At 40.6% G+C, this 22938-nt stretch overlaps 2 protein-coding genes across 6 annotated transcripts; both read left to right on the top strand.

Annotated features, from left to right (window-relative positions):
- Window positions 1–846: 846 nt before the first annotated feature.
- Window positions 847–11425, top strand: mag (myelin associated glycoprotein). Of its 5 annotated transcripts, XM_056405893.1 has the most exons (11): window positions 847–935; window positions 1711–1786; window positions 1882–2250; window positions 2828–3124; window positions 3930–4187; window positions 6416–6676; window positions 6975–7283; window positions 7447–7546; window positions 8145–8241; window positions 8479–8532; window positions 8847–11425. In XM_056405893.1, the coding sequence occupies exons 2-11, from the start codon at window positions 1741–1743 to the stop codon at window positions 9003–9005; spliced, it is 1950 nt and encodes a 649-aa protein (XP_056261868.1). In that variant the 5' UTR covers window positions 847–935; window positions 1711–1740; the 3' UTR covers window positions 9006–11425. The 5 variants fall into 5 exon arrangements, with proteins under 5 accessions (XP_056261868.1, XP_056261869.1, XP_056261867.1 ...); XM_056405894.1 differs by lacking the exon at window positions 8479–8532; XM_056405892.1 differs by having other exon boundaries at window positions 8479–8929.
- Window positions 11426–14189: 2764 nt separating this feature from the next.
- LOC130187948 (sialic acid-binding Ig-like lectin 8) lies at window positions 14190–19173 on the top strand. The gene is made up of 6 exons (XM_056405949.1): window positions 14190–14214; window positions 14533–14628; window positions 14917–15351; window positions 16436–16732; window positions 18622–18733; window positions 18833–19173. Exons 2-6 carry the CDS (start codon window positions 14568–14570, stop codon window positions 18939–18941), a joined length of 1014 nt encoding a protein of 337 aa, XP_056261924.1. The 5' UTR covers window positions 14190–14214; window positions 14533–14567; the 3' UTR covers window positions 18942–19173.
- Window positions 19174–22938: the final 3765 nt, after the last annotated feature.

The following is a 22938-nucleotide window of genomic DNA, read 5'->3' as shown; positions in this document are numbered from 1 at the left end:
CAATTTAAAGATTCAAATGTTTTTTAGACCCATGATGTCAATAACTTTCTCCCACAGTGGACCAATCCCACATTTAAGCTGAACTCACCCTCACAAGGTCCGGCCTCCCCACGACCCTGAAGCGGTTCGAATAATGGAAGGGAATGGACTAAAATAAAGTGCTATTGAATCCATTGTTTATATTTATGATGATCGTGAAATGGCAGTTAAAAGTCAGGTTGATCGACTGAATCAGAATCGGCTTTATTAGTCAAAGGTGTGTCTGGATACAATGAATTTGACTCCAGTTTTAAGTTACTCTCAATGTACACACAGTTACACAAATACATATAGAAGAAAAACTAACAAACAAGGCCAACACATCTGAACATAGAACTATTATGTTCATACGAGTGAGTTGGAAAACAATCATTATATCTAGACTATAACCAGAGAGTCAGGAGAAGAGAAACCCAACGAGGAAACCCAAACACAATGTGTCGTGTTCTCACTTCATATAGATATGAACAAAGTGATCTCTTTGTTTTTACTACATTATGCTGTATAAAAAGTGTCATTTGTTTCACACTCACTGGACATCGTCACCCTCCTTACCCTTTGATTTATGAGTAATCTGCTAACGACATGGCGTTGTTGTGTCTCAGCTCAGGCGACACAGTGAGGGTCATTCATGGGACGCAGTGAGCGACTTCACCGAGGGCGAGCGAGCAGGTGCCGCTGATGCTGAGTTTGTGTGTTTGTGTCACTTACTCCGAGAGAGCGAGGGCCCTGTGAGTGATGTCATTGCATGATGCTGATGCTGATGTCACTTTCTTCCCCCTCTTTCTTGTTCTTACAGAGAAGAAGGCTGTCCGGCTGTCTGGGTGTGAGTGAACGCCCTCTAGTGGAGCTGAGCTGTACTGCAGAGCTGTCGGTTTAAATATCAGCATTTCAAGGTAAAACCACAGGAGAGGTTTTAAAAATTAAATGTTTTTATATGAAATGTGTTTTCACAAGTGCTCATCATCCCTGCATGTGGAACAAAAACATATTTTCTTTTTTGTTCACATTCAGGGAATGTGTTTTGTCACATTTTTGCTTTTTTAGCTGAAATCAAATTTAATTAGCCAGAGTTACTGCTAAATTATGTATGTAACCCATTGTTCCCGAAATGTCAAAAACTGTTCCAATCTGTAGTTGAAGTTGTAAATGATAAATTATATAAATGTTATAAATGTCCATTGTAATGTCCATCCATGTATGCAGAGTAGGACTTTCTTCTGATAACCACTTCCTGGTGAGAGTCTTTTTTCCCGCCACCAGAAGTACATTTATCAAATATTTGTCTCTTTTTGAAGACGTTTAAGGTAAATATCCCAGATACATGTTCTTACTCTTCAAAGGTATTTCATCCTCAAACATGTCTTGTAGGGCACTGTGTATCCCTCCTCAATAGTTTGTAACAACGGGGCAATCCCAGAAGATATGGGAATAGTTTGCATTTTGATTTCCACATCTTCTAAAGTTATTTTTTTTAAAAGTTATATTCTGAAGTGTTCTGGGTGGCGGTCTGGCTGCCAGTGAACATTTGGAGTATTTGTGTGACTCTTAGAAGTGGATGTGTTCTCTGAGTCACGCAGCAGCAAATGCTGTAAACAACACATTTCAAGGTTGTTGTTTTTCCTCTTGATGATGCATGCGCTGTGACTGACAGGATCTAATGTGTTCCAGAGGTCTATGGTCCAACGTTGAAGACAGACCATGTGGTGTTTGGAGCTGCTCATACCACTGCTGTTGATCATCAATGGTAACAAATACAAATAAAATTCCACAATTCTGTGGTACCTCACACTTCTCACGATGCACGCAGCTCACACGCCGTCGTGTCTGATCTCCTCTCAGACGGCAGTTGCCAGTGGAACGTTTGGGTACCTCGGGACATCTCGGCCATGACGAACTCCTGCGTGGTCATCCCGTGCACCTTCATGTATCCGTCTAGCATCCGGCCGTACCGCGGCACTCACGGTATCTGGTACTTCGGCCAGCCGTACCCGCAGCTCTTCCCTCCCGTTGTCTTCAAATCGCGCACGGACGTCGTGCACGAGAGCTTCAAGGGCCGCACCAAGCTGCTGGGCGACCTGCACCAGAGGAACTGCACCCTGCTCATCAACAACATCGGCACGGAGCACTCGGGGAGATACTACTTTCGCGCTGACCTCGGTGGAGCCAACATGTACACGTACCCAGACTTCTCTGAGCTCAAAGTCCTGGGTAAGTCACATTAAACTGTACAACATATAAACAAGAAATATGAGAGAAACATGGGTCTTTTTCCACCTTCATTTGGCTTCTTTTTCAGCTTTTATTCCTCCTCTTTACAGAACAACTTTTTGTTTTGTATTTTCTAAGGTGTTATATTTTATGAATTGGCACAATGTAAATATCTATCTCTCTCATATATATATATATATATATATACACATATATATATATAGACATAAATATATATATATGTATATATAAATATATATTTACATATATATATATACATTTTGCCATATACAGTATATATACATATATATATATATATATGTATATATATATATATATATATATTTACATTATTGTCCAAATTATTACTTGGGTCTTTTTCCACCTTCATTTGGCTTATTTTTCAGCTTTTATTCCTCCTTTTTACAGTTCAACTTTTTTTGTATTTTCTAAGGTGTTATATTTTATGAATTGGCACAATATCTTTGCTCTAGTTTTCTGCATAACTTAAATGCTGCTTTATTAATACAGCTCCTCTGGCTATTACTGAGAACTCAACTAATTTCCCGCCCACCAGATCAACCCAACATCGACATCCCAGAGGAGATTGTCAGCGATGAGAGTCTGGAGCTGACATGCTACGCTCCAGACAACTGCCCCGACATGACTCCAGAGATCCAGTGGATGTACACCGACTACCTGCCCGACCCGGAGTTCAGCTCCGACTACCTGGAGGAGAGCAACACAGCGGTACTCTCCAGCACCCTCACCTTCATACCCCGACCCATGCACAACGGGCAGCTGCTGGGCTGCAGGGTCTACTACCCCAACACCACACTGGTCTACGAGAGACTCCTCTCTCTTGACATCAAGTGTAAGTTAAAGAGTACCTCACACTATAAAGGCTCATAACTCATAATGATGCTTTTTCATCTGTCTCTAAGCTCTCAAAAGTCAGACATCCCACACTAGAGTCTGAATTCCTATCAAGTAAATTCCTTTGTTGAGTGACTCTGAGGTTTCTCAAACTCAAACCTCTCCTCTTTGTCTACGCCATGCATGCATATTATTTTATACATTCATATAAAATCTTGTAAAATATTTTTTGTCAGGAAAAAATCAACCCGTTTAAAAAAATAAAAAATAAAATCTGTTTATTTTTGCATTTTGTGACACAATAAAAGACAAATCAAATGGATTTTGTATGCAAACACATCACTATTATATTTGTATTTTTCAAGATTTGTGTTTAATGCGCTACATATTCAATTCATTCAGTTTATTTTGTAATATCACATTATCACAAATTTGCCTCACATATGACATCCCTGACTTTTGACCTCTCATCGGATAAGGAAAAAGTCCCACAAAATAGAAAAAAAAACTTTCACAGGGGAAAAAGGGAAGAAACCTTTAGGAGAGCAACAGAGGAGGATCCCTCTCCAGGATGGACAGAGGCAAAATATGTCATGAGTACAGAAGGAATCATTACAGAGTAATAACACATTCAATGAGTATGACAAAGTGCATGAATAGCTGGTAGTCGGCATGGACCACGATCCAGACCTCCGTGATCCATCAGGCAGATGGAGAACTTAACATAATTAAAAGCTGCAGTGTAAATCATTCAGTGTTGTCCGAACAGGTCAATAAATTCTCCTCTTTACTCTCCGTCCCAGACGCTCCGCGCTCTGTGCGGGTGAACGTGTCCTCGGAGGTGATGGAGGGCAGCTCGGTGATGCTGCACTGCGAGGTGGACAGTAACCCGTCTCCCAGGATCTCCTGGATGTTCGGAGACCAGGAGCTGCTGTGGGACACGGCGTCCAACGTCTCCCTCTCCCTGGACGACGTGACGCCGGCGCAGGAGGGAATCTACACCTGCCTCGGGGACAATGGCTACGGCCTCATGAACACCTCACTATACCTGTCTGTCAAGTGTAAGTCTGTGGCCCAAATCCAACATACATATTTTGAATATTGGGTACAATTTATATGTAGCAGGACATGAGGAAACGGTAAGTTACATTGCATTTTGCATTTATTACCTTCGCATTGAAAATGCAGAAGGTTATGTTTTGATCGCTGTGTATTTATTTATTTATTTATTTGTATGCGTGTTATTCGCAGAACTCAAAAAGTATTGAACCGAATCGCATGGAATTTGGTGGGATGATTGGTTATTATCCGGGAACCAGTCGATTAGATTTTGGGATCAATCGGGTCAAAGGTCAAGGTCAAAGGTCATGAACAGGTCAAATCTTCTTGAATGGCATGACATTTTGTGGGATGATTGGTTATTATGCGGGGACCATTTGATTAGATTTTGGGATCAATCGGGTCAAAGGTCAAGGTCATGGAAAGGTCAACATCTTTTTTTTTTACCATAGCACGATACATTTGTGTCCAATTGGCATGCAACTAATGCCAACATGTTCATAATTCAATGCCCAATCTTGTGATATGCGAAGGTATGCGCTCTACCGAGTGCCCATTCTAGTTACTATATATTATGATTTAAAATTAGTTTGGATTGTACAATTAGCTTGAATTCTCCAATCAGAAAGGATAAAGGAATAGTGCACTGAGCATGTTTTGAGTATCTATGTCGGCTTACAATGCGACGCATATTTACATTATTGTCCAACTTATTGTCCAAATTATTACATATATATATATATATTTCTACATATATATATTTACATTTTTGTCGTAATTATTGTCCAAATTATCACATACAGGACTGTCTCAGAAAATTAGAATATTGTGATGAAGTTCTTTATTTTCTGTAATGCAATTAAAAAAACAAAAATGTCATGCATTCTGGATTAATTACAAATCAACTGAAATATTGCAAGCCTTTTATTCTGATTTATTGCTGATTATGGTTTACAGCTTAAGAAAACTCAAATATCCTATCTCTAAATATTAGAATATCATGAAAAAGTATACTAGTAGGGTATTAAACAAATCACTTGAATTGTCTAATTAACTCAAACACCTGCAAGGGTTTCCTGAGCCTTGACAAACACTCAGCTGTTATAAATCTTTTTTTTTACTTGGTCTGAGGAAATATTAAAATTTTATGAGATAGGATTTTAGAGTTTTCTTAAGCTGTAAACCATAATCAGCAATATTAAAAGAATAAAAGGCTTGCAATATTTCAGTTGATTTGTAATGAATCCAGAATGCATGACATTTTTGTTTTTTTAATTGCATTACAGAAAATAAAGAACTTTATCACAATATTCTAATTTTCTGAGACAGTCCTGTATATACACTACCGTTCAAAAGTTTGGGGTCATCCAGACAATTTTGTGTCTTCCATGAAAACTCACTTTTATTTATCAAATGAATTGAAAATTGAATAGAAAATATAGTCAAGACTTTGACAAGGTTAGAAATAATGATTAATATTTGAAGTATTAATTTTGTTCTTCAAACTTCAAGCTCAAAGGAAGGCCAGTTGTATATCTTATATCACCAGCATAACTGTTTTCAGCTGTGCTAACATAATTGCACAAGGGTTTTCTAATCAGACATTAGTCTTCTAAGGCGATTAGCAAACACAATGTACCATTAGAACACTGGAGTGATAGTTGATGGAAATGGGCCTCTATACACCTATGGAGATATTTCATTAGAAACCAGACACTTCCACCTAGAATAGTCATTTACCACATTAACAATGTATTGTGTGTATTTTTGATTAATGTTATCTTTATTGAAAAAACAGTGCTTTTCTTTGAAAAATAAAGACATTTCTAAGTGACCCCAAACTTTTGAACGGTAGTGTATATATATATATAAGAAGTGTTTTGGACAATAATGAAAACAATAATGTAAATATATATGTAAAAAATAAAATTAAAATAAAATAAATTATATATATATATATATATACAAGGTACACGGTTCGATCCCCGCTCTCCACATAGTTGCATGTCGACATGTATTCGACATGGAACTATGTGGTTGCGCAACTATGCGTTGCGTTCACGACCTGTTTCCACAGCCCCCAAGCGGACAGTCATAACAAAAACTTCTCTTTGACATTAAAGCGGTAAGGTGCCGTTGTGTCTGTTTAACTGCGTGAATAATAAAGAGGAATTCCCACATTTAAATAAGAACAAACAAAACAATCGAATTCCTCTGCATTGTTTCGCAGACCCTCCCCGCGAGCCCGTGGTGAACGACTCCATGACGGTGCAGGAGGGATCCTCGCTGGCTCTGCACTGCAGCACCCAGGGCAGCCCGGACCCGACACTCACCTGGCTGAAGGACGGGGAGCTGGTGGGCACCATCACCGCCGACGAGCTGTCGGTGCTGCAGCTCGCAGAGATCACGCCCCAGGCGGACGGACAGTACCGCTGCCTGGCCGAGAACGAGCACGGGAGAGCCAGCAGCTCCTTCAACATCACTGTAGAGTGTGAGTGCTTCTCCGTCCTGCATCTCATGCAACAGTGGGACACAGAGTGATGCCGATATGCAGGTCTTAGGAAGTGACCTTTGGGATCCTAGTGAGGGTAGAAGCTCTTCCTGAGCCTCTCAGTGATAGTCTGGACGGACAGAAAAGGCCATTATCTGTGTCTTTGGGATTTATAATGATATTCCTGGCCTTATTCCTTCAGGCGGAGCACCACCTCTTGTATGTTTACTTAATCTAACCACTTTTTTCTGTCAGTGCTGTTGTTGCAGCTCTTTACTCTGCGGCCCCCTTTTAACAGATGCTCCGGTGCTCCTGGAGGAGTCAAAGTGCACCGTGGTACGGGAGGGCGTGCAGTGCGTCTGCATCGCCACGGGGAACCCTGAACCCACCATCGAGTTCTACCTGCCCGACCTGAACATCACCATCAACGAAACGGACGGCCGGTACAACTACTACACGCACACGGATGGACACACCTCCACGGGAATGATCAAGCTGCGGGAGAAAGGCGAGCGGGCGGACAACGGCGGCCCCGCCGTCAACGTCCACTGCAGCTTCTTCAACTTGTACGGAAGAGAGAGCGTACACCTGGAGCTGCAGCAGGAGAGTGAGTTGAGACGAAGCAATTCATGTTTTGCAGGCGACATATCGGAGGTTTTTAAATGGCATCTTCCTCTTCCCAACGCTCTTCTTTTCCCCGTCTTCTCGATGCGCAGTTCAATGTGAATGCCCTCGTTTTCCATTTTGACCGCCTTTTTTTTCTTCTTCAGAAAAGTACATGATGGCAGTTATAGTCGGCACGATTGGAGGAGTGGCGGTCATAGCCTTCATCATCGCAGCAGTGAGATACGTTGGCCACAACAACAAAAAGTGAGTACGAATGACTAACGAATGGAGAGGGCCATGCGGGGCAGAAGAACTAAATATTTTCTGAAATCCAAGGAAACACCTGAGCCTCGTCATCCATTCTAAAACACACTGACGCACATTGTTTCGTGAGTGAATGTGGGATTGTTGTGGATGTGAGATCCATTTTTCCAGAGCAATTTAGCAGTTTATTTGCCAAATCAAGTTCCCTGTTGAAATCCCTGAAGATCCTCATTGGGCTGCCTTGTGAAGTGGGTCAGCGAGCTGGACTAACCGTATACTTTGCAGGCCAGAGTCCCTGCTCTGACACTGCTTCTGGAAACCCAGGGTCGCCCTCTTAACCAAGTTGCTTCATTTTTTAGCCTCGAGGGATATTTAAACTCCGAAATTTTTGCACGCTTTCTCTGACAAATCACCCCTGAAGTGGGTGTGAGCTCAGCGACTAAACCCATTGAAATAACCACGTCACTCACAACCACATTTGGCCTCCAGCATAACCTTACAAAGCTTGTCGTTTTAAAATGGATGCCCGGGCTTGGCGTGTCGCCCTGCATGAGTGGCAGTCGAGACCGAGTCTGATCATGTGACTCCGTCCCCCCAGAGAGAATGGCAACCCTAGGCAGGACGTGGTCCTGGAGAACCCCGCGTTGTACTACAGCGCAGTCAAGAAGGACAAACAAAATCTGAGGAAGAAAGTGGTGAGACATGCTGATGTCAATGGTCATGATAATGATGGAGGATGGGTTGGATGACCATTCTCAGATTGTTGGGGGTCACAGTTTTGTAAGTTGTAAATCACGAGGTCATAGAAGGTCTCTCCCACTAGCAGTCCATGAGCTCCCCACCATGACCTTTCCAAACACTGTTTTCTCTTGCTTTCATCGCTTCTCTGCGTTTTTTCTGTCTGTTTTTCTCTCCCCTAACTCTTTGCACAGCTTAAGACAGAGCTGTTGGGCTCAAAGTTTAACTCCATTCTAGAGGAGACTACGGTAAGGTTCCTAAACAAATCCCCATTAAAAAAACAAAAAGCACAAGCCTCAGTGACAGATGCATCTCCTCGCATATCAGCTTCTGTGCTCTGTACACTGCCGTTTGTTTTACGAATCTGCCTTCTGCATGGCTGCCTCATTGCTAACACAAACTGCCCCGACTACCAAGAAACATCTCAGTCTCCATGTCAATTGTCGACCAGTAACCACTAACCTTTTGACTTGATGTTGTCTGTGGCGCTCCTGTGGCGTCCGAAGCTGTCGCCGGCAGCTTGCCAGTGATTCGTGGCGCTGATCGGTCCTTCTGTCTGCAGGGAGAAGACGGGGATTATCAACCTGTGGGCTCTATGGCAGGACTGGAGAGGAAAGAGCTGAATTACGCTGCTCTGGAGTTTACCGGGGCCAGGCCCAGGGAGGGGGCCTCAGGGAGGGGGGATGATGGCGGCAACTACTCGGAAATCAAAGCCAAATGAATCGCAATCCTTCCCTGATCCCTCGGCTATGCGAGATGCAGTGGCAGCCCCAACACACGCTGTGTAATAACCCCCACGTCCTCTCCTGGATTTCACCCCGCATTTGGTGACTCCTTGTTTCAGATTTCACGTATAATGTTCCCACTTTGATGCCACTACTCCCCCCCCCCCCCCCCCATGGAGCCCCTTCCTCCATTGGACGCCCCCTTCACACGCCGTCATTTGGGAACACTTTTTTGGGTCAGATCACGACCTCACCGGACAATGTCAAAGAAACAAAATGCCGAGCCTCAATTGCAGTGCACGGGCTCTAAAACATGCAGCGTTAACCATCGATTGTGTTTGTTTTTTTGTCGCTTCCTCCACGTTCCTCCTCGTGACCGTTGACGGTTTTGTCAAACGGCAGACGTCTAAGCGCTCGCATCTTTCTCACTATTTGCTCTTCAGCCGTCTCTCATAAGTGTCACTGTGTCTGCTGCCAGTCGAAGCATCAGGGCAAGGAGGCCCGACGCTCTTTGTTCCCTTTTATTTATGTGTGTGTCTATCAGCAGAGAGCAAATCTCTCTTTTCTCTTTCCTTTGGTCAATTACATCCCACAAATGATAACCCTCTTCGGCGAGAGATGGAAACGCATCTCAGCGTCCTGTTACCACATCATTGTTTTTTTAATTTTCGTATGTATGCTGTGTCTGTCTTGACTCATGTTCTACTAGTTCTCCCTAAAGCATGGGTTCTAGCTCTTTAATTTATCTGGAAAATACAGACCAAAAGCACAAAATATTTGAAGCGCGAGTGGCCAAAGTGTTATCTCTTTTGGACAATGTGTGTGTGTGTAGGTGTACGCGTGTGTGTGTGTGTGTGTGTTTGTTCAAGTCGTGCTGAAAGATCATCGGACACTGATCACTGATCACCACTGTGGGAAGGTTGAGCATCGCTTCACTTGAGGAGTTGATGCTTCATTCTCACAGGGTTGCCTCAGTTGTTTGAATGACAAACACGATTGTGCTATTCAAAGACATTTGATGAACTTGTGATGTAATATATAAGCGTACTAATAGTCTAACTTGATAACGATGGCGTCAATAATATATATTAAGGAGATGTATATTGATAGGGAATGGATGCCAGTATGTACAGTCACTACCCTGCATGATGGTTTTGCGAGCAGGCATACATATACATATTAAACGATGGCTAACAGCCGGTGTGGGAAGTGAACGCTTGTCATACATCATACAAATAGTTTAACTGGACACTGTCTTGATGGGTTTAGTAAATAGTATCAACCTCTAACTAGTGTGCACTAAGTCAAATCAGAGGCTGCGTTTACATGCACAGTGACCTGCTTATTTACTGTATTTGCGGTTGATTGGAAGTTCGATTACCTTCTACAATTAGCTATCGTTTCTATTAAAACTTTAAAAAGAACTCCAGCAATTAATATTGCATGTCCATTGAATTAGATGACTCTGTAGAAACATTACAACAACCAAAAAGCAGCAGAGATCAAGATGTTTTGACTTGAACTTCATAGTATGGGTCACGATCCTGCATTGCCCACAATGCAACTATTAGCATCTTTTCGATAGACCCTCCCCAGCTAGTAAACATGTCTTTCAAACTTAATGCACCTTTTCTTCAGTTTATTCAAAGTTTCTGTCTGTAGTGTAAATGCCAATTGATATCTACTGTGTGCACCGTATGTTGGATTGTTTTAACAATGTAAGTCATGAACAGTAATATTGTCCTCTAAATGAAATGTGCAAAAGTTAGTTTTCAGTTTTGGGTTATGTTTGTATTTATAATCAAACATTTATAGTACAGATATACCTGAGCAGGTCTACAAAATGTGGTATGTGATGCAGAAAGAGGTATCGGGGGTTTTGAGCGTTTTCTAAACACTTCAAGCGTGAAACAGGTAAACAATGCAGTCCTCTGTGCATGTAAACAAAGCTATTGTCAACCAGCTATTCTGAATCTCATTAGTTTCATATGACAATGTTCTGTTGACTTAATGATGGAAATGCTGGCTAGCATTCTTAAATTGCCTGTATTCTCAAAAGTCAATAACCAGTTCCTTTCTTTGAAAGCCTCATGGGGGTGTGGGTTATATTGTATTAGATCTTTTTTGTAGAAATATCAAATATGTGTTCCCTAATCTTTTGTCAAAGTGTGTGGTAAAGGAAATGTATTATGTCATATACTTGGTAATCATAATGATCATTATGGAGATTTATTTTCAACATATATGATTGACACAATAATTCAGGTCAGGGTGTTGGACTGTTACCTAATGACAGTAGGATTTCTGCATTGATGTTGTTTGCTTGCTTTTTTTTTTAAACAAGCCTTTGACGCCTCAAGCAAATTCATCTGTCTTCAGTTCCATGCAAACATAAATAAAATGAAAACAACACGAACTGGAAAAAGTTTTTTATTGATAGAAAACAAACTGAATTGATTATTTCTCATGTTGCCTACAACCCAATAGCAACCCATCAACTGAAGCTAATATGACGAATTGGCAGAACTGAGTCAAATCAAATGGGTATCATCCAAAGTTATAGGTTATGGAGGACTTAAATTGTCTTAGGTATAAATAAATAAATAAATAAATGCATGAATAAATACAGGAAAAAATCAATAAATGCTTGAATAAATGTATAAATAAATAAATACAGGAAAAAATTAATAAATGCTTAAATAAATGCTTAAATAAATGTATACATAAATAAATACAAGAATAAATAAAGAAATGCTTAAATAAATGTCTAAATAAATTTATGAATAAATGTATAAATAAATGTATAAATAAATAAATACAGGAATAAATAAATGTAAACCCATTTATCGAGTTGTAATGCAGGATGTTTTTTTTCTTTAAGCATATTCATATATACTGTATATATATATATATATGTATTGATTAATTTTGTTAACTTTAATAGAGGTGAGCGATATACCTCACTTCTATTAAAGTTAACTAAATTAAATAAATAAATGCATGCATAAATACAGGAATAAATAAATGCTTAAATAAATGTATAAATAAATAAATAAAGGAATAAATACATAAATGCTTAAATTCAATTCAATTCAATTCAGTTTATTTGTATAGCCCAATTTCACAAATTACAAATTTGTCTCGGAGTGCTTTACAATCTGTACACATAGACATCCCTGCCCCAAAACCTCACATCGGACCAGGAAAAACTCCCAAATAACCCTTCAGGGGGAAGAAACCTGGAGGAGAGCAACAGAGGAGGATCCCTCTCCAGGATGGACAGATGCAATAGATGTCATGTGTACAGAAGGACAGATTTAGAGTTAAAATACATTCAATGAATATGACAGAGTGTATGAATAGTTCATAGTAGGCATATTCCACGATGGAGACCTCCACGATCCATCAGGCAGGTGGCGGTGGGGAGGAGGAGTGGGCGGAGTCTCAACAGTGGGCGGAGTCTCAACAGGACAGTGGCGTAGTCATGAGCAGGAATTCCACGACCCAGACGATCCATCAGGCAGATAGGATCTATGCCGTCTCATAGGGTCCGATGACCCCATGAGACGTGAAGTCAAAAGGACTCGGGAGAAAGCAGAGTTAGTAACGTGTGATTGAGAGATGAAAATTCATCCTTAAGGAGAGAAAAAAGAGGAGATAGGTACTCAGTGCATCCTAAAACGTCCCCCGGCAGCTATAAGCCTATAGCAGCATATCAAGGGGCTGGACCAGGGCAAACCTGATTCAGCCCTAACTATAAGCTCTGTCAAAGAGGAAGGTCTTAAGTCTACTCTTAAACGAGGTGACTGTGTCTGCCTCCCGGACTGAAATTGGAAGCTGGTTCCATAAAAGAGGAGCTTGATAACTAAATACATTTATAAATAAATAATTACAGTAATAAATAAATGAAAACCCATTTATTGAGTTGTAATGCAAGATGTTTTTTTCTTTAAGCATATTCAAATATATATGTATTGATTCATTGTGTTAACTTTAATAGAGGTACATACCTCACTTCTAGTGAGTGGCCCAGACCTCCGTAAATTGTTTAGTCTGTAGCCCTCAGTGAAAACACTTAGGACACCTCTGTGTTACAGGAATCAAGTTGGCTTCTTTGAAACCCTAAACACACTTTGTGATGAAATCACAAGTTTTCAGTTACAAACAAAACGTTCTTCCTTTTGGTACATTGTGCAACATTGACAGGATATGTGTTCAATATGTAGACATATAGAAGCTCATAAGGACAAATGTGGAACCGGTTAGCATCTAAACATAATTATGGTTGTAATCTACTATCTCAAAACATTTATTAGAAAGAAAGACAGTGATGCCATGTGTGGCAATATTTAAATAAATAATCACTTCATAGACTTTTCTGAGAAAGATGTTGAACAATAAAACATGAAAGCCATCCTGTTACAAATATAAAGATTCTTGGGATTAAATTAAGAACTAATTAAGATATTTGATTTCATAACCCTTGTGTTGCCTTCGGGTCATTTTGACCCGATTAAATATTACACCCTCCCCCCGCCTTTGGGTCATTTTGACCCGATTCAATGTTTCACCCTCCTGTTACATTTATATTTACTAACATATTTTACACTTTGGGTTCAATTTGACGCCAGCAATTAAAATCTCCAGAAAATTATTAGAATTAATATTGTTTTCCAAGTTTAAGTGTGAGGTACTTTATGTTTGTTTGTTGACTACCGAAAGAACACCGACATTAAACATTGAATGGGGTCAAATTAACCCGAAGGCGGGGGGAGGGTGTAATATTGATTCGGGTCAAAATGACCCGAAGGCAACACAAGGGTTAAAGTGACACAAGTTGCTCAAACTAACATGTGGTACTTCCTCTTTCTCAGAGTTACTCAACCATTTACAGTCCTGAAGATGATTTTGAAAAAAGGAAGTCATTCTCATTTCATGATTCAGTGTTAAAGTTTCACATTATTAACTTGATATTTAATATATATGACAACACCATACAGATTTGTGAGTGTGGCAGTCCAACGAGGGCCAGCAGTGTGAAGAGAAATTTCCTTGTAAATTGTTGTAGCGCAAAGAGGAACGAAGTACAAAATGAAGACGAAGAGAGGAAGACGAAGAGAGGAAGAGGAAGAGAGGAAGAGTCGGCTCCGAGACGCACAGCAGACATCACTGAGGTGAGAAGAGAGCAGAACGACACCCAAAGAGGTAAAACACGTTACCTCACTTTTAAAATCATCTTGTTAAATTGTAAATGGAAACTTTAGAAGTAATTTGTCCTTACCAATGTAATTTAATGCTTTTTATAATTTCTTGATAATGTGTAGATTTTATTGGTGGGGTTGAGGCAATTGTAGATAAAGCTGCTTCAGATAAATTAACTGTATTTATTTAGCAATTTTTATGGAATATATTCAGTATTACATTCATAAAATGTGAACCTTCAACATCATATTATTTAAATATAACTGTGGAGATGTTTCTGCTCCAGTTTCATGCAGTGAAACATTTGAACGTTTCTGAAAGGAACCGACAGCGACCGGCTCAATCATCGGATCAGGATGTTTGTTCTCATCTGGACGGCTCTGCTCTTCTGTGTGAGAGACGTCACTGCTGACACAGGTTTCATCTTTTATTATTATCTTGTGATGATACCAACAATTAAGATAATTTACTGAAAAGATTTGCCATTATAAATGTCCTGATTCAAAACATCTATTGGCTCACACGGGAACTTTAGGGTGAATGGATATACTTGTTTATCAACGTTTTTAAGTGTGAATACATGTGTTAAATACTGAAAATAGCAGTTTTGTAAAACAAAAACAGTCATTTATTAAATATCATGGACTATCATCAAGATGTAAATATCTCCTTTCCCTGTTTTTGTCTCACTGTTTCCATTAACAGGAAAATCATTGAAGGGATTACAAACATGTGGCAGAGGATTCTGTATCACTCTCAGTGAAGGAGAAATCACAGCAGAGGCTGGACTCTGTGTTGTGATACCGTGTTCTTTCACTCTTGGTGCTGGCTATACACACCAACATATGGTGTGGTTCAAATGTGAACCACCTAAACTCAGATGTGGTGTTGAAGACATTATATTCAACACAAACAAGAAAACCAAAGTTCAGTCCAAGTTCTTCGGACGAGTTTCACTGTTGGAGCCTGACATGATGAAGAGGAACTGCAGCATCATCATCAATAACCTCACTGAGTCCGACTCTGGATTTTATCAACTCAGAATGTATGGTATCCTGTCTTTGAGTGACCACGGCTTTGCCCAGTATTTGAGAGAAGATGGATATACATTCTCGAAAGGAGCAACTGTCTCTGTTAAAGGTATGAAGACCTACAACAAATACATATATTGATGATCAGAATCAGAATCAGAAACATTTATTTGCTACGTGTGTTAGACGCACGAAGAATTGGCGGCTGGTGTGTACATTAGACAGACAAACAAAACAACAACAATCAACAGAAAACATAGCGCAAGAATTTAGACATTACATTCACATTGGTATGAAAAATAATAAATTGCACAAACAGATAACAGTGCTGTAGACAGGGTACTGTAGGTGTGTGTGTGTGTTAAAGTGTAATGTGTATTAAAGTGACGTGAAATTAGATGTTAAATATTAAGTATAAAGAGCTGTGCGGGGGAGTGACTGGAAGGAAATGTCCTGGGGATGACAGAGTCAGTCAGTGGGGGACCCGGACTCTGTTCGTGACATTGTTCATTATATTCAACATATTTACCTTCGCATTGAAAATGCGGAAGGTAATGTTTTGATCGCCGTGTATTTATTTATTTATTTATATATATATTTATTTATTTATTTGTATGCGTGTTATTCGCGTAACAAAAAAAGTTGTAAACCGAATCGCATGAAATGTGGTGGGATGATTGGTTATTATCCGGGGACCATTTGATTAGACTTTGGGATCGATCGGGTCAAAGGTCAAGGTCATGAAAAGGTCAACATCTTCTTGAATCGCATGCAATTTGGTGGGATGATTGGTTATTATCCGGGGACCATTTGATTAGACTTTGGGATCGATCGGGTCAAAGGTCAAGGTCATGAAAAGGTCAACATCTTCTTTTTACCATAGTACGGTCAATTTCTATCCAATTGGCATGCAACTAATGCCAACATGTTCATAATGCAATGCCCAATCTTGTGATATGCGAAGGTATGCGCTCTACCGAGTGCCCGTTCTAGTTTCTGTATTTATTTTCTGAATGGAGTAATAGTGAAATAATGTTTGGGATTTGTCGCCCTCTGTAGGCAACACGTAGAAACTGCAACTCTGATTTATTGAGATGTTTAACAAAGTATCAGATTATTTAAGCCTGAATTTTAGTGAACTGTGACCTTCTGGCTGCTCCCCTGATTCCACTCATAGACTGCTCTCCCTTCAGCTCTTACCCAGAAGCCCTCAGTGCTGATTCCTCCTCTGACCGAGGGGCGGAAGGCCACACTGACCTGCACTGCTCCTGGTCTCTGCTCTGGTTCTGATCCAGAAATCACCTGGAGGTGGAGAGGAGCAGGAGAGAAGGACTCTCACATCACAGGAAACATCACTGGTGTCACACAGAGACGCAGTTCAACGTTGACCTTTAACCCTTCAGCTGAACACCACGGCACCAACGTCACCTGTAAGGTCAGCTTCACAAGCAGCATCACTACAGAGGAGACAGAGACTCTGAATGTGGCCTGTGAGTACATCAGATACTGCACACTTTATTCTGTACCTTTATTCTTTTAACATCTAACATGTTTTCTCATAATTGTCATTTTGATGGTATTTTGATTTTATTTTACAACATAACAGTATTCTTGCAGAAATGCCACCGCCACTGTTTACTCTCTAGTCTAGATGAACCCTCTCTTCATTCACTCGCTCCACCACTGCTTCGGTTTCTCTCCATCATTCGCTCGTTGAGCCAGAGAGGAGGGGCCAATTATAAATGCTGTCTTTACAAACAGAAACCAACAGTGTGACGACATTTAATACAAACTAAACAGCTTGTTATATTTGTATTTGTATTATTACATATTGGGCTGTAAACCAACATAGTTGTTTTATAGAAAAGGTTTCACACTTAACTTGACACTTCACACTCAGAATAAAGGAGTCGAAACTAGACGGTAAGTTTTGAGAAACACAAAACCTCTCAGATTCTATACCACTACTTTATGACATTCTCAAGTACCACACTGAGCGCTCTCCGCAAACACTCCAGTTTAACCAGGAGTGTAAAGTTCACCCAGTAGCCATTGAGTGTATTCAGAGTTACACAATCGAGATGATGTCATTGGTAAACACTAGGGCTGTGAAACGATTACAATTTTTAATCGGGTTGATCACAGGTTTTTGTGGATTAATCATGATTAATCACATATTACCGATATTCTCGGTATATTTTGTGAGAACATAGAGATTTATGACAAAAGACGGATATATACATTTATACATTCTTCTATACAATGGTGCTGCAACTCAGCAGTTATTGAGCAGTTTTCTTCCATATGGAACATTAATACATCTTCATCCTAAACAGAATGTTTAACCCTCCTGTTACCTTTCGGGTCAATTTGACCCCATTCAATGTTTAATGTCGGTGTTCTTTGGGCTCAATTTGACCCCAGGCTGTTTTTCACTGTGTCAAACTTATAAGAAATATCAACTTTTTTATTTATTTAAAGGGCAATTTAGGTAGTCAACAAACAAACATAAAGTACCTCACACTTAAACTTGGGAAGCAATATTAATTCTAATAATTTTCTGGAGGTTTTAATTGCTGGGGTCAAATTGACCCCGAGGGTAAAATATGTTAGTAAATGTAAAGGTAACAGGAGGGTTAAACAGAACATTTTTCTCTTGTTTGTCAACCATTAACTCCACCATGATACAATCTAAAGGCCTCTAGTCTTCCTCTAGCAGCTGCTGAGGCAAACTGACTGTGGGGTTTTCTTCATGAACTGGGCCGTGATGAAAGGGACGGCGGGGACACCGCTGCAAAGCTGAAACCTCACCGGCCCGGACAGGTGGACAGATTGACAAGTGACTTTTTTTTTGCTCGGTCCCGATGCGCGCGCACGGAGCTCTGCGGCGCGAGACGGAGATCGATAAGTGTTAACGCAACGCGAAGAGACAGAAATTACATGCTGCTGTGGAGATACGATCAACAACAGACGTTTAGTTTAATAAAAGAACAAAGACGTGCTCTAGAGAACATGTCAGGGGGCGGGCCAATCTTTTTAATGTCATGCGATCTACCAACACTACGCCGTGATCGACTGGCAGGTCGCGATCGACGTGTTGAGACCCTGATCTACAGGAAGTAAAAGTCGTAACAAGGTTTCCGTAGGTGAACCTGCGGAAGGATCATTACCGATGAACAGACCGTCTGCATGAGAGCGGACAGAGTTCAGATTGAAGAGGTGGATTGGAAGCTCATTTTGCAAGTGACTTTTTTTTCGTCCCGACGACAAACAACAGACGGATTGGAAGCTCATTCTGCGCATGCGTTAAATGCGTTAAAAAAAAAAACTAGTTAAACTTGTAATTTAATTAACTGAGTTAACGCGTTATTTTTCACAGCACTAGTAAACACAGATCAATGTGGAGCCGGTGCAGCACTTCCCTGGGTCATCGTTGCTGTTGTTTCTCTGGTTGTGAATGTCATCTGCATCATCCTCTTGACGCTCCTCTGGTATGCTACCACTTCATCATGTTATGCGGTCATCCCTCTGTCAATGCAGTGGAGACTTTAGGAGCTCACATCATGTCTGACGCTCGCTTCTCTCCAAAGGAACACAAGGAAACAGGTGAAACCAAAACAAGAGGACAGAACTTACACGTCACTGCGGAAAAAGGACGTGTCACCAGAGTATGACGTTATTGCTCAAGCTCTGAACTGACCAGTGGCAGCTTCCACCGAGTGAAGAAGATTATTCTTCCATACTTCTATTCAACATATCATGCGTTAACTTGAATCAATATGTTCTTTATTTGCTTTAAATTGAACTGTAACTTGGATTTTGCTTTGTAAAGTATTATAATGTTTTAGTTTACGTTTCATGAACTTTTATTGACCCGGTGGAGGTCCACTGAGCAATTTTTCACTGTACATTAAAACAAACAAGCAACATGCCTTTGCCTGTGGTGGAATTATTTGTAACGCCTATTCACAAGTTGAAGTCATGAGTTGAAGGTTATGGTATATAAGAGAGGTGTAACTTATAGCTAAGAAAGCAGAAACAGGGTGTGGGGGGGGGGGGGGGGGGTGAGAAGAATGTGTCAATAGGGAAATACCCATAACTCATGTGATTTCTCAGGGAGTTTAATGAGTATTGTCACGAACTGGGCCGCACAGCCATAACAAAGGACCACACAAGCAGGTAGGGAACAGAAAGGGATTTATTTAACTTAGGTAGAATAACAAGTGGAGGTGAGTGCATGGTGGGAAGTGTGTGCGTGCTGTGCGTGTGCTATGTTGGATAGGGTCAAACCATACTCTCCTACAGACAGCCAAACACGGTCTCAGGACGGAGAGATAGAGAGCTCCTGGGACCAGAGGGCCTTTTAAATACAGCACTGGCACACAAGGCCAAGGTGTTGCCAATCCTGCTGATTACCTCAGGTGTTTCCACTCTCCTGATGACCCTTGGCCACGCCCACCTGCAGGGACACGAGCCAGTGGCAGAGAGGGTCGTCACAGCGTGCTGAGGAGTTTCACAAAACAAGAGCCGCAAAAGGTTCATGCCAGCCCAAACACAACATGATTATATTGAATATAGTAAGACGATATTCAAACCTGCAACAATTGTAAGTGCAATATTTCTTCATGTTATTTTGAAGAATTTACAGTAAAATGTCGCTGTTTGCTAGTGATGGTGAGATGAAGCCTCATGAGGCATCGAACCACTTCAGCCAATTGGTTCGAGAAAGGGTTCATTTCTCGAAACTTCATGTGCTTACGAAACCCCCTACTGGCCAAGTGCATAATCACAGGCAGCTGTATCTGAACCACATAATGTGATGCATTGAATTATTACCTTCGCATTGAAAATGCCGGAAGGTTATGTTTTGATCGCCGTGTATTTATTTATTTATTTATTTGTATGCGTGTTATTCGCAAATCTCAAAAAGTATTGAACCGAATCGCATGAAATTTGGTGGGATGATTGTTTATTATCCGGGGACCAGTTGATTAGATTTTGGGATCGATCGGGTCAAAGGTCAAAGGTCATGAACAGGTCAAAATCTTTCGCAGAACTCAAAAAGTATTGAACCGAATCGCATGAAATTTGGTGGGATGATTGTTTATTATCCGGGGACCAGTTGATTAGATTTTGGGATCGATCGGGTCAAAGGTCAAAGGTCATGAACAGGTCAAAATCTTCGCAGAACTCAAAAGTATTGAACCGAATCGCATGAAATTTGGTGGGATGATTGTTTATTATCCGGGGACCAGTTGATTAGATTTTGGGATCGATCGGGTCAAAGGTCAAAGGTCATGAACAGGTCAAAATCTTTCGCAGAACTTAAAAAGTATTGAACCGAATCGCATGCAATTTGGTGGGATGATTGTTTATTATCCGGGGACCAGTTGATTAGATTTTGGGATCGATCGGGTCAAAGGTCAAAGGTCATGAACAGGTCAAAATATTTCGCAGAACTCAAAAAGTATTGAACCGAATCGCATGAAATTAGGTGGGATGATTGTTTATTATCCGGGGACCAGTTGACTAGATTTTGAGATCGATCGGGTCAAAGGTCAAGGTCAAAGGTCATGAACAGGTCAAAATGTTCTTGAATCGCATGAAATTTGGTGGGATGATTGGTTATTATCCGGGGACCATTTGATTAGATTTTGGGATCAATCGGGTCAAAGGTCAAGGTCAAGGTCATGGAAAGGTCAAACTCTTTTTTTACCATAGCACGATACATTTTTGTCCAATTGGCATGCAACTAATGCCAAAATGTTCATAATTCAATGCCCAATCTTGTGATATGCGAAGGTATGCACTCTACCGAGTGCCCATTCTAGTTGTGTCTGTTATGGCTGTTGGGAATGACTATGAATTACAAAAATGTATGACCAAATCATTTCTGTACATAAATTATCACATATGTGCATAATAAAATATTTTTTGAATGTATTCTGTGTGTGTAAATGTTCCCAAAATGGTAGTAGCCTATCATATGATACGGCAGGTTGTGTAATAATGTTATTATGTCCCTTTAGGGAAATGGCATGGGCTTAAGCAGGCAGAGGACAGTGAACGTGTGTGTGTGTAACTAGGAAGAGGGGACTGAATATGCGTGTGTAACTTGGACAGTGATGTACAGGACAAGGGACATGTTATTCATTTTTATTCAGAAATAACAGTTTCTCAACAGTTCCATCTTATCACCTCTCCTTCTCTCCTCACTCTCCAAACTATCTCTCTCTCTAAACTCTCCAAACTCTCAACCAACAACCCACATGTTGAATGGAGCCTGAGGGGTTTATATTGCTGTCAAACCTCCCGGCAAAATCTGAACCGCTTCCCGAAGCAGTCACGTGGTACAGCCGGGCAGCGAGGCTTCGGACGTCATCATTGTTGGCTCCTCCCCTAAATGAAGCAAGCCTCGATACGCGCTTCGAGGAAACGCCCCCTCCATTACTCGACACGCGCTTCGAAGCGTCGGCACATCTCGTAACAACACTACTGTTTGCTATTTGTATACCTCAAAAGAAGTGGAAACAAAGTGTTCCAATGGCAGTAATCCCTTCATACGAGGCCTTCATTGCAACAGTAGCAGGAACATGCTGTGGGATATTCAGCCACTTGAATGGTTCTCTCACGGAGCTTCAAATGTAGCTGCTGCCTTCTTGTGTCACTTCTGCGTTACTACAAAATACAGTCTGGCTGCCCGGGACTTGAACACGCGATTATACACCCGCAGTGACTGAAGTAGAACAAATAAAGCTTCACGTGAATAATCCACACAGGGGAAAATAAGCATGATTATATTGTTGACCGAGGGGACGAGGATGGAACATAGATGAAAGAGGACAGGAACCCTCATGGAGGCACAGAGAGACAGACGAGACGCACTTAAAACATAACTTCAAACACAGGAAGTCTGGATGTGACTCAAATATCCCTTAAATACTATAAGTTTAGGTTATATTTCGAATGGTATCCTCCTTCCATACACTTTAAGGACAAATATTACAGGGACCGCTGCATAAAAGTTTGCATAAACATTTAAGGTCCCTGGATTCAAAGTAGACGCAGTAGTGCATCGACTGTATACGGTCCTGCTATGTACACGGTTTAAACCTGGCCACGTTTAAATTAGGACTTCACTTCAATTGATCATTACGATAATTATTAATTAATCAGTCGTTTCTACATGTTCTGCTACGAGGCATCAGACTTAATACTAAATACTGAATGATTGAGATGCATTGGAGCCAGTATTTTGCATAAAGGGTTTTAATCTAGCACAACGTTACCATGGGATACGGAGATCACGGTGAATGAAAAGTCACTACATTGACTTTTAAACCAGAAAAACACACACAATAATGCAGAAGTGCTTCCTAAGTTGCTGCATGGAGTTTTAAAAGGGGAAATGCTGAAAGCGGATGGTTTTTATTTCACTCTCTTGGTTCTTAATGCACTTAATCCGTCACAAGTTATCATTACATAATACAATTTTAAAACAATGTTCATTTGACCATCATGACTCAACTCTCACTGCATGTATCAGCTAGTAAGCTGCATGTGGTGTGTGTTGTGAAGCAATTGAATATTAAGTCGTTCAATATTAACACAGAAAAAAACAACTGTGTTCAGCGCTTTTCACTGTTTGGTGGTTTCTCAATATTACGAGATTACTTTGGGGAAAAAACCCATTTAC

The sequence above is a fragment of the Pseudoliparis swirei genome, chromosome 22, assembly GCF_029220125.1.
Source record: "Pseudoliparis swirei isolate HS2019 ecotype Mariana Trench chromosome 22, NWPU_hadal_v1, whole genome shotgun sequence".
Taxonomy (NCBI): Eukaryota; Metazoa; Chordata; class Actinopteri; order Perciformes; family Liparidae; genus Pseudoliparis; species Pseudoliparis swirei.
The sequence above is the reverse complement of the archived record's forward strand: the minus strand, read 5'-3'. Positions and strand labels throughout refer to the sequence as shown.

What these genes read in the sequence shown, in the direction of transcription:
- mag (XM_056405892.1), top strand. Translation starts at nt 1,741, where the DNA reads ATGTGGTGTTTGGAGCTGCTCATACCACTGCTGTTGATCATCAATG. An exon ending in GTTGGCCACAACAACAAAAA is followed by an intron (nt 7,547 to 8,144) that starts GTGAGTACGAAT and finishes CCGTCCCCCCAG; the next exon opens with AGAGAATGGCAACCCTAGGC. An exon ending in AAAATCTGAGGAAGAAAGTG is followed by an intron (nt 8,242 to 8,478) that starts GTGAGACATGCT and finishes CTCTTTGCACAG; the next exon opens with CTTAAGACAGAGCTGTTGGG.
- LOC130187948 (XM_056405949.1), top strand. Translation starts at nt 14,568, where the DNA reads ATGTTTGTTCTCATCTGGACGGCTCTGCTCTTCTGTGTGAGAGACGTC. An exon ending in AGACGTCACTGCTGACACAG is followed by an intron (nt 14,629 to 14,916) that starts GTTTCATCTTTT and finishes TTCCATTAACAG; the next exon opens with GAAAATCATTGAAGGGATTA. An exon ending in ATCCTCTTGACGCTCCTCTG is followed by an intron (nt 18,734 to 18,832) that starts GTATGCTACCAC and finishes TTCTCTCCAAAG; the next exon opens with GAACACAAGGAAACAGGTGA.